The sequence below is a fragment of the Uloborus diversus genome, chromosome 8, assembly GCF_026930045.1.
Source record: "Uloborus diversus isolate 005 chromosome 8, Udiv.v.3.1, whole genome shotgun sequence".
Taxonomy (NCBI): domain Eukaryota; kingdom Metazoa; phylum Arthropoda; class Arachnida; order Araneae; family Uloboridae; genus Uloborus; species Uloborus diversus.
Genome location: NC_072738.1, coordinates 1246838 through 1259125, shown reverse-complemented (window position 1 = coordinate 1259125; position 12288 = coordinate 1246838). Strand labels below are relative to the sequence as shown.

Genomic DNA, 12288 nt, shown 5'->3' with positions numbered 1-12288 from the left:
AATCACGATTGCTTATTGCTTTCATTTGACTGTTTTTGATGTCCTATCATTTTATTTTCTCACCACCACCCTCCGCACCATCACCGTCGACCCTCACGATGCTGCACCTATAGTGAAAGCCGTCTCCAGGTTGCATCCATGTCCTACACACACGCGCATACATACACAACTACACACACACACGCGCACATACACACACACAAACACATACACACATACACCTATACACACATACACCTACACACACATACACATACACACAAACACATACACACACAAACACACACGCATACATACACATACACACAACTACCCACACATTCCTGCCTGCACACAGACACAAACACATATGCCTACACACACATACACATACCCCCCCCCACACACACATACACATACCCCCCCACACTTATGCCAGCACACAGACACAAACCACAAACACACATACCCCGTACACACAACCCCCCCCCACACACACAAACACACATGCCTGCATACACACACTCGTGATTGCGAAAAACATAATTTGAATTCAAAATGTCAAAATTCAAATTATTATTATTATTATTATTTATTTATTTTTTGTTACTTTTGGAGATACCACGAGATTAAAATGGAAAAACTCAAAATAAACGAAGTAATAACAATTTTGCTGCAGTGAAGTGCAAGCAGTAATGCATTTAGCCACTACATCTTTTTAGGCTGTAAATCTGCTCTGTAGGTCATCAAGGGAGGAAAAATGCGGAACACAAGGATATCAACTCGCTTCTGTCCATCGTTGCAAGCGACAAGACCTGCACCTTTCAATGGATCCTTTCTCACGTTATCATCGAAGAAAAAGAACAAACTGTCTCCCGCGCAAAAGAAGCCGGCAGTATCGTTCCCACTCCTTTGACCACCACATGTTCCAATGCAAGTTCCGTCGCAAAGCAAAATTTCTGTGAATGACCGCAGAAGAAATGGTACCTTGCGAACTAAACCGTTACCAGGAGATTACCACAACGGTCAGCAGACTGCGGACGGGGCACATGGAGGGAATGAAGATCCTGCCCGATGACCCCAGAACCTATACAGAACGCAGGCACTTCTCGGGAACAGAGCAGGATCCAAGCAATCCCTTCAATTGCATCTATGTTGCCTCAACCCCATTCCGAATCGAGGCAACTGCTGAAGGTTTCCCTTTATATTGATAAAACCAAAGATGTGGCTGGGCTGCACTTCAATTTTTTAACCCCATCTAACTTTTTTTCCATACCTTTTGCACTTATCACACGACAACGGTCGAAGACGCATTTTCACTTATATAAAACTTGTTTAATTACATATATATATATATATACATATATATATATATATATATATATATATATATATATATATATATATATATATATATATATATATATATATATATATATATATATATATATATATATATATATATGTGGGATCCGATGGGTTCTGATCTTGACACTAAAGAACCTGTTACTCAACGAACGATTCCAATTAGCACTCATAAGGAAATTTTAATTAATACTAGAACCTATATACAACAGCTATTTACAGTTATGAAATCAAAGATCAATTCTACATTATCAACTACGGCATTTCACAGCGAACTATTCGGGCGGCTTTCCAGCGCGTCCTTTCACTCTCGTTTCCTTGGCTCTTTTTTCCGCTCGTCGCGCCGACTCGTGGGATATGTTGATTCCCGGTGGCGCCGGCTGCTCCAGCCATCTCAAGGCAGTCTGTTGCTAGGGCGCCCCGGTCTGGGCTCCTGCATATATATTAGGGTGGTCCTTATTTATAAGGGAAATTTTTTTTTTGGAATTCAACAAGAGACGCCCCCAAGTTTTGTGACACTATAATAAAAAGTAACGTGTGCAAAATTTGAACTCGATCGGTCAATAATATCACGTGCCCCTGGGCGGTTGAACTTTAACACTTTTGATAATTTTACCACAAATCTTCGTGTTTTTACTTCAGACCCAGTACATCGTTTCTCCTAGGTTTGCAAAATAATTTTACAGTGAGGTAGCACTAAAATTAATCTTTTTAATTACTTTATATCATCTAAATATTTTACGTTGAATAAGAATGAAATAATGCTTTAGGAACTGTCCTTAAGCGTACGCTTTTCTCAATGTATCTCGATAGTGTGTATTTTTTTCCGATAGTCTTGGACGGTATGTAAAATAAATTGCTTTGTGACTCATATTTGGTAAATTAGTTGTAAAAGTCTTCGATTAATTAATATTGTGCTCTTCTTTCAGTTGTATCATTCACAATTTTCAGTATTTTAACAATCTCTCTTCCCTTTAAATAGATTCCTTCATTTAGCCGTGAATCAGGATCAAGTAGGAAAAAATCTTTTAGTATTTGTAACTTATCAAACAGTTTTATTCTCCTAATTGATTCTATAAAGAGGGAGATCTTTACTAAGAAAGTATTCCAAATCATCTACTGTTATCTGAAATTTGTTAAACAGTCATCAGACACGTCTTCCTTATCACAAGCATTTTTTGGACTAGTCTTTTCCTATCTTCAAATGTAATTCCTTCATCCAATACGGACAAAGCTACTAGTTTATCCCCTAAATACCATAAGTGATTTATGAATTTTCCAATTACTGCTTCTGCTGCATGTTTGTCGTCATTTTGTACGCTGCTAGTTTTTCAGATATATTATATTATTCAAAGGAGCCTCGATTGGGTTGCTGCGAAAAACCATATCATCATACAGCATTTAATTGGAAAACAGCATTGAAGGGCTTTCTTTTCATGTAAGGTCAATTTAAATTGTTTACTAAACATAAAAATTTTCAAACAAAAATTCCTTTTGCCACCCATGTGGCTCAGGGATAAGCTCCAGGTTGCCAAAACCATATCACTGTAGGAGGAAATTAACCAAGAAATATTATTACAAGTTATGAGAATTCTCTGTAATCTTTTTCAATTTCGCTTTTTACGAAAAATAATATGTCATCAACTCCGTCTTTTGGAATTTAAGTGGCATGTGTACTTGACTGAAAGGTTATAATTTCTGAATGATGGAGATCTATCCGCAAAATTTTGAAGCGCTTAAATAATTGAATATCTGATCAAGAACTAAGAAAGGCAAGAACTTCTTTAAGGACACACTCTGCAGTACGATTTCAAGTGCGTGATGATGACAATCCAAATGTAATATATCACCGTTCTGTTTTTGCTCTAAAAAATTGCATGCACAATTTATACGGTTGGTATTGCAAGATTTTGCATCAAACACTACAGCTAGAACAGTTAGCAATAAAGAGCTATCATCTAAGATATCATATAAAACTGAAGAAATATCTAAGGCATTCCGAGTAGCTGTTCAATATTAAAACCAGAAGCTATCACGGTAATCCTGTCGGCGTTCTTTTTCCAGTTACATCTGGATGTAGCTTTGTATCCCAGTGAATAACTACAAAATCTAAATTTAAATTCATGAAATCTGATTTTACCTCTCGAAGATTTTCTTTTGCTCTCTTAAGGAATGTACGATTGATCACTAGGTCATTTGGATATAAATTTACTGCATCTACATAGGCTGTAAATAAATGAACAACATCTTTATCCCTAATATGGCATTTGTCTAACAGTGATTGAAAGGCGAGTAGATATCAATAGTTGTCAAGCTTTTTTACATTGTGGTAGACTAGCTGTAGAAAAAAAAAGTTCAACAGGTTAGGATAGATACCCATTTAGGTTTCTAAATCTTGTGAATCGCAAGAATTTGATGATAATAAAGGACTATGTACTGAAATAGAAGAAAAATAATTTAAGGTATAGATTTGTACATATTTCCGATCTGGATATTTTTTAAATTTATATTTTAGCTATGGAAAATACAGTATATTTTTATGTTAGGAGTAATCGAGGATTTTTCGAAATTATATTTTAAAAATTAAAAATTGCATAAGCATTTAGGTATGTTTATAACTAAAGAACAGCGAATTAAAATATAATTGCAATTACTTATATTTATAGCATTGAAACCTTGCGACTCTATTTGCCACACCTATTACATACACTGGGAATTTTGTAAATCAACACCCCCCAAAGATTGGAGGAGGCAATTTGTTGTTGTCAAAGGTCGTTCACTAATGGCCTATAGAATCCCTTGTGTCCATCTTGAGGGAAAGAAACGTTCCCCTGCCGCTTGGTTGGAACAAGCGCAGAAGAGCGGTACGCTTGGTCCAAGGCCATTGGTGTACATTTTATTCTCAGTAACATGTTAAATTTTACAGAATGAAAGTGGTCGGTATGGAAGTAGCAGCACCTATTGAGGTTCAAAATTACTCTAAATATAAAACGTTAGAATATTTTTACATAAAAAATTAGAAAATCCGCAATTTTTTCTTCGAAACTCAAAGAAGGGGGCCCTAGGGGCACGTGTTAATATTCATGGATTGACTTTAAATTTTGCAAGGATCATTTATTTGTAGAATGGAACAAATTGAGGGGGCGTCGCGTAAAATATCTGCAACTTCAAAAATAAGGACCACCCTAATATATATATATATATATATATATATATATATATATATATATATATATATATATATATATATATATATATATATATATATATATATATATAACTAAAATATGGATGAACTCTGAGGCTATGGCACCGTTCTTTCTTACTTTTCTACCTATTTTAAGAAGTGCACTCGTTTCTCACATGAAAGGTGCCTCATTTCTCGGTTCCCGGTTTATCCGGTTCAACGATTTAACAATTTTTATCAGCTGAAGATTTATTTGGAAAAATTATTTTTTTAGAAAAAGTTTAAATTGAAACCACAAATAAAAGAAATACCAAAAATGGTGAACTTGCAGTAGATTTTTACTTTCTTGAAGAAAAATAATTACTCGAGAAACGACTTACGTGCAAGATATAACATTTAATGGTAGTATAAAAAAACAAAAATTATTAAACCAGCTCAGGGTAAACTATTCATGGTATATCCAAGAAATTTTCCGATGAAAAATTTTCCAATTATATATAGAACAACTCCAACTACCAAAAATAATAAAAATAATACTGCTAACCTATCTCTCAATGAAAATGGAGATCCTTGGTTGTGAACCTTCGATGTTTCACTCCTTTAGCCTTCGGTGTTCAAGCATTTCTAGTCCAGAAGTGTGTCTTGAGCCACAGTGGTGGCTGACTGTGCCGTGTCTGTTTCACTAGATTTTTTGAAGCAAGATGAACTACCATATTGCTTCAAAAAATATGATGGCGGAAACACAGCGCAAGATAAACTTATGAATTTAACCGAAAAACTCAATCCGGTGCTTTAAAACAGGTTTTTTTTTTGACAGAAACAAACAATTTTTAGACCGTGGGTCTATTTTTCGTCATTAGCCTGCAAGATAAGTTTTAAAATGAGGTGTAAATCAAAAAAATCAATCAAGAATTGAGGAAGTTTTCGCGTAGGAACAAAAAACAGGCTACAGAAATAATAAATAAGGATGGTACGGCTGCTATTATGTTTTAGATCAGCAACTAAATTTTATTTTTCCTTCATTTTCCAAAGGCTTTGTTTTATGAAACTACTTACCCTATTAATTGCTGTTATCTTATCTAGTTCCTCATAATTTCGTCCCTAGAGCAAATATTTCAGAGCACGGTAGAAAAAATAGTTGTAACAATAACCATGAATGCAAGGCTTTCTGTAGATAGAATAATTTCATAAAAAAAAATTCGTGAGGTCTAGATTTCACTTTTCAAAAAAAAAAAAAAAAAAGACTCAACTAAATTCTCAGTCATGCAAAATAGCAATTAGTTTTTACATTGATGCTTACAGTTATGAGTCTTTCAGAGGAGAGTCATCAGACACCTTTCTAGACACTTCTGAGGTAATGGTTTGCCGTACAAGATCGAGTTTCCGGAAATTGTTACCATAAATGAAGAGTAAAATCTGTAAATAAAAAGGGTAGGAAAAGGGTAGGCAACCTAAAGTAAGGTTGCCCACCCTTTTCCGGTGCCTAAGCAGGGTTGCCAGAAGCTAAAAAGTGCCCAAAAATGAGTCATTTTCCCTCATCGAGTTTCCAAAAATTGTTGTCACAAATGAAATGTAATAGCTGTAAAGTAATGTTGCCCACCTGTTACGTGTGAACTTAATCAGGGTTGCCAGGGGCTAAAAAGTACCCAAAATGAGTAATTTACATTCATCGAGTTTCCAAAAATTGTTGTCATTAATCTTTACTAATAATAAAGCTGAAAGTCTCTCTGTCTGGGTGTCCGGGGGATGTCTGGATGTCTGTAGGATTTCTGGATGTCTGGATCTCTGTGACGCGCATAGCGCCTAGACCGTTCGGCCGATTTTCATGAAATTTGGCACAAAGTTAGTTTGTAGCATGGGGGTGAGCACCTAGAAGCGATTTTTTGAAAATTCGATTTTGTTCTTTTTCTACTCCAATTTTAAGAACAAAATTATCATAAGACGGACGAGTAAATTACGAAATTATCATAACGTGGAACCGTAACATGGGCACAAGCCAATTGGCGAGATACGAAATTATCATAACGTGGAACCGTAACATGGGCACAAGCCAATTGGCGAGATACGAAATTATCATAACGTGGAACCGTAACATGGGCACAAGCCAATTGGCGAGATACGAAATTATCATAACGTGGAACCGTAACGTGGGCACAAGCCAATTGGCGAGACAATTCACCATACATCATTTGTAAATATACAGGCGAACCAAAAGACCTTTTAATTTTTCTATTACGGGCAAAGCCGTGCGGGTACCACTAGTGAAGAATAAAAGCCGTAAGGAAAACTTTAAAAAAGGGTTGCCTAGCCTGCTAAGCGTTTTATTTCCATCTTTTACTATTCATTTATGATAACAATTTTCGAAAACTCGATGTGGGTGAATTACTCATTTTTAGGCACCTTTCAACCCCTGGCAACCATAATTAGGTCACATAAAAGAGGTAGAAATTCTTACTTTCACGTTTTATTTACAACTTTTACTCATCATCTACGGTAACAGTTTTAGGAAACTCGATGAAGGTAGGTCAAGCCTAGTCACATCTATAAGGTCAGATAGTGGAAGTCTTGTTTTGTTTATCGCGTTTACTGCCCTCCACATTTCCTGAGATTTCGATTTTTTTCACCCTGTCATCGAACGCCAACAATATTGAGCCACACTTTACACGAACCACGTTTTTATTTTGTCTTTTTCTTGCAAAAACTCCGCTGTTGACGTAAAAGAGGCTAAACATTGGTGGCAAATTTTCAATCAACCGAAAATATTTAGATATCTTTTAAAAAAAATAAATAAAAAAAAAAAATTAATTTGAATTTTGACATTTTGAATTCAAATTATGTTTTTCGCAATCACGAGTGTGTGTATGTAGGCGTGTGTGTTTGTGTGTGGGGGTCTGTGTGTAGGGGGTATGTGTATGTGTGTGTAGGCATTTTTGTTTGTGTCTGTGTGCTGGCATAAGTGTGTGGGTAGTTGTGTGTATGAATGTGTGTGTGTGTAGGCATATGTGTTTGTGTCTGTGTCATGAACGTGTGGGTAGTTGTGTGTATGTGTGTGTATGTTTTTGTGTGTGTGTATGTGTAGGTGTCTGTATGCGTGTGTGTATGTGTTTGTGTAGGTGTATGTGTGTAGGTGTATGTGTGTAGGTGTATGTGTGTGTATGTGTTTGTGTGTGTGTATGTGTTTGTGTAGGTGTATGTGTGTGTAGGTTTATGTGTGTGTATGTGTTTGTGTGTGTGTATGTATTTGTGTATGAGTGCGTGTGTAGTTGTGTATGTATGCGCGTGTGTGTAGGACATGGATGCAACCTGGAGACGGCTTTCGCTATAGGAGCAGCATCGTGAGGAGCCGGTCGATGGTGATGGTGCGGAGGGTGGCGGTGGGAAAATAAAATGTTAGCACGCCAAAAACAGTCAAATGAAAGGAATAAGCAATCGTGATTGCTCAAAAAAAAACAAAAAAAAAAACACACTATATGCATAACAGAAGTTACCGGTTAATATACAGCACAGGCAACCCAAAGGTCTTTTAATTTTCTACCACGGGCAAGGTCATGCGGGTACCGCTAGTTACTTACAAAGGAGATAAAAAAAATCATTGTTTGACACATAAAAAGACAATCAACTAAAAATCATTGTCTTCACAAAATCTATTCTTTACTTCCTAGAAAATCGCCCGTCAAGGTATAGCGACTGAAAAAAGCTTCCAGTTTGACCGAAGCAATTGCCTGTTTGATGATATTTTGATATTTGAAATAGCAACCCTAACTCCAGTGGATATACCCTAATCTCCAGTAGATAGCGTTCTTTGTTAGCGGCTTTTTCGTTTCCTCATTCTCCTAAAATGAGACTTAACAGTGAAACAGTTAAGTTACCGGATCCAGTTCAGCCTTGTCGAAATAAAGCATTTCCCTATATATCAAACATTATCGAAAAATATTATCAAATTATCATGCTATTCGCAACTCCAGAGCTCGAATACGCTACCTTGCGGTGATTAACAATACTGCCGAAAAAGGTAAAGCATTCCATTCTACGTGTTTTCTTTGGGATAAATTACAGGCTTCGGACAGTTTATGGTGTAATGTAGTTTCAGAAGAATAGAAAAGAAAGCTCCCTAAAAACACGATGAAAAATTATTGTCATTCACAAAGCGTCAAAACAAGTTATAAGTTACGGCATTTGTTTGTTTTACCTTTTTCGTCCGCCATTACACTGTGGCTGCAGCGCCCCCTATAGTTTATTGGAGTTGCGAATGGCGCGAGTTTCATTGTTGGTGAAGTCAGGAGAGTTACTCGGTGTTCTCTGTTAATTCAACATGCGATAATTTCATGAATTAGTTTCAGCCCATTACTTCACTCTAATTGAAAATTTCTGAATTGGTGTTACAACTTCATAAAACAATAACTAGGAAGGAAAAAAATAAACAAGTGTCTATCTGATTTAAAAGTGGGTTAAATATTGATTTAAAAATTTGCATTTAAAAAAGATAGTGTGAGCTGGTTCAAAATGTAAAACAGATATGAATAACAATGAGATGTAGCTTTGAAAAAAAAAAAAAACATAATTAGATTAGAACTCAATTCATGATGTGACAGTAAAGCAACGGAATTAAAAAAAAAAAAGTGATTTTCTTTTCTATAGGAATGTTATCAGATGTGTAGCACTCAAAACTTATCACCGTAGAAGCAACTTATTACATAAAACTTCCTTTTTTTTCTTTCACGAAAAATAATCAGAACACTTTCTTCTTGTGTTCTGTGTCGAAAGTACAACACGATGTTCATAAGTTTGTTCTCTGCATTCGTTTCCTTATTCGTACCGTCAAGTAAGTAATTTTTCAAAAACTGAAAATATTTTTTAAATGAGTCAATCTTCTGCAAAATGCGACAATGCAGATATTTGCAATAAAAATGCAATGGTCGACAATGCTTGACATTAATAAGTAAATAAATCTTATACATAAGTGGATGTATGAGGAATACAAGGAAGCAAAAAGTCCTAAACTGCAATTGTAGGCCCTTTTTGTTGATGTTAAGAAAAGGTATAGGGCTCAGATTTCTCTCCCCCCCCCCCAGAAAATTTTCGGAATTGAAGTTTTAAAAAGGCAATTTTAGACGACCTTTGGTGATGTGAGGAGAAGTTTGGAAGCCTCCCTCAGGGCATTTCGTTAAATTTAAGTGAAAGTTGCAAGTATGTTTGGGGTCTCGGGTAATGTTTGGGGAAAGAATGGATTCAGTGAGGGGGTCTCGAAACATCCCCTTGGAAATATTTAGAAATTGAAGTTCTAAAATGCAATTTTTGAATACCTCTTTCAACAGAAACTGAAAAGAAAACTTTCGGTGATCTCCTTGGCTTAATATTTACATTTTAGTTGTTTTGGATAAAAATACCAGTGGTAACTCCCCCCCCCCCCGCCCGCATGTATAAACTAGATGAGGTATTATTTAGTAAGAGGTCATTTAAAAACTCAACCGCCCTCTTCTTGAAAACTTTCTGGATCCGTCATTGGTATGAGGGTGTGAGGGTGTGTTCCTTATGCAAATGCACAATTCTGTACCTCTGGGCCAGACTAACATAAGTCCAAAAAATTGTGATTTACCGTTTATTACTGCATTGAATGTACACTACTCAAAAATATTAAAGGATATTGAGGTTTTGGGTTGATTTTGAACCTGGAGAACTTTTTGGTTGATTGATACATTATCGACAGGCGTTAGTAAACTATTTGAGACAAAAATTACATTTGTATGGCAGGAAAAAATACTTTTTTTCAACTTTTGGGTACAAAACGGAAAAAAAAACGCACTTTGTGCGTATGAGAAATGCAATAAAAAAATTGGGGTTTTCTTAAAAGAAAATCGTTTCTAGTCGGGGGTATGGTAACCCCGGATGGCTAGCAATGTAAAACACCTCTGAGGCATGGAATTAATGAGGCTATTAATGAGGGGCTGGGGTATTCTGCCCCACTCCTCCTGAAGCATTCTTTCCGGTTCTTGAAGAGTTTGGGGAGGTGGTAGGCGTCCAAAAACTCGTTGCCTAGAATGTCCCAAACATGCTCTTTTGTGTTCATATCTGGAGAACACGCTGCCGCTCTCCTGTAAAGTAGCGATTATGTTGCTTACGTTAGTCTGGCTCTGAAGTTCAGAATTTACGTCTGATGTTTGCGAAATTCGGCACAGAGGTCGTTTAATGCTCAGGAATTCGCATTGATTTTTTTTTAATTGGAATTTTGAAAAATCGAAAAAGATCTAATTTTAAATTTCGAGTCATAAAATCGATCTGGAAATTTAACACTTTTTTTTTCTTTTATTTAAGCCTAATTGTTAAAAATATGTCACTTGACACAATTTTTATTTTCGAGTTCGACCGTGCAACATCGAGAGACTCCAGCCAGTAAATAAATAAAAACTTAAGACAGTGAAAGATTTTGAAACTAGCTCGCACTCTGAGCAGAAATAGCGTGACGGTGTGACGTGCATCGCAGATTCTTGACTTCGTCTGCAGACTTTTTCCAAGTTGGAGGAGAGAAATTTTTTTTTTTTTTGAATTCTGTTATTTTGAATTCAAATTATGTTTTTCGCAATCACGAGTTGCGACAGGACCCTACTCATTCCACTTATTGTTTCTAGAAACTGCTCCTGTCCCCCCAAAACTTGCCCCTTCTCCTGGGCGGTTACATGTGTATAGTTGTGTGTGTGTAGGCGCGCGTGCATGTGTAGGCTTGTGTGTGCACATACTTGTGTATGCACGTATGCGTGTGTGTGTGTGTATGAGCGTGCGTGTGTAGGACATGGACGCCACCGACCAGGAGAAGCGGATTTCGGGGGATATTGCTCAGGACCGGAGGAGCAGTGCCTGTAGAGGGCGGAAGGGCGGGGGTGCTGCAGAGAGAAGCGGGGGGGGGGGGGGGGGGATAAAATCAGTGTAACGTGAAGGACAGTCAACTGAGAACAATAAGCAATCGTGATTGCTCAAAATAAGTAAATAAATAAATAACATTTTTAAAAGACGAAAAAATGCATTGAAAAAAAAGGTAATGAAGATTAGTTTAGAATTTTCTTGGATGTAGTCCACAGGTTGTATACACTTGGGTGACTTTCAAAAACATGATATTTTCCAATCAAAAATCCCCCCCCCCAAAAAAAAAAATCCTAAAAACGCCTAAAAAAATTCGTACTTTCTCTTTGTTAAGAACTTATTAAAGTCCAATGGGGGTTTTCACTTTATCTATGCTGCATCATTCAAAAGCGGGGGTCCAATTTTCACACACTACGCGAGTGACACGCAAAACCAGGAGAGTGACAAAAATTTAAGTTTCATCAATTGTTATCAAAATTTAACAACAGTAATGAAGAAATAATTGTAGCTTAATTTAGGAAGTATGTTTTTCTCCCGATAAAACAAAATCTACATAAAACCTCCCTTTACGGACTCTCCCATATAGCGGACATTTCTTCGAGTCCCCCCTTTGTATAAGGTTGTTCCATACTACTCCACTCTAAATAGCTTACACTCCGAACGAATAATGGACATTTATTTTAACATTTTTTTTTTCAATTGCTATAGTAAAGTTCTAAACCAATAAATTCAAAAAAAAAAAGTTCTGCTGTTTGTTAATTCTAATTCTCTAATTTCGAAAAGTATTTACTTAATAGTAGAAATTTAAAGTATCTATTCGTGCAACATTAAAATTAAAAAAAAAAATGTAACCGACAGATCTTTTTTGAAAGATTTGTCTAAACAACAACATATAAATAAAT

The 12288-nt window shown here is 36.3% G+C and overlaps 1 protein-coding gene across 1 annotated transcript in view; it reads left to right on the top strand.

Moving 5' to 3' along the window:
- Positions 1–959: 959 nt before the first annotated feature.
- The window catches only part of LOC129227859 (putative phosphoenolpyruvate synthase), a 177501-nt gene continuing 166172 nt past the window's right edge, over positions 960–12288 (top strand). Inside the window, exon 1 of the mRNA XM_054862478.1 lies at positions 960–1173. Coding sequence (XP_054718453.1) covers positions 960–1173 — 214 coding nt within the window. The remainder of the gene's footprint in view (positions 1174–12288) is intronic.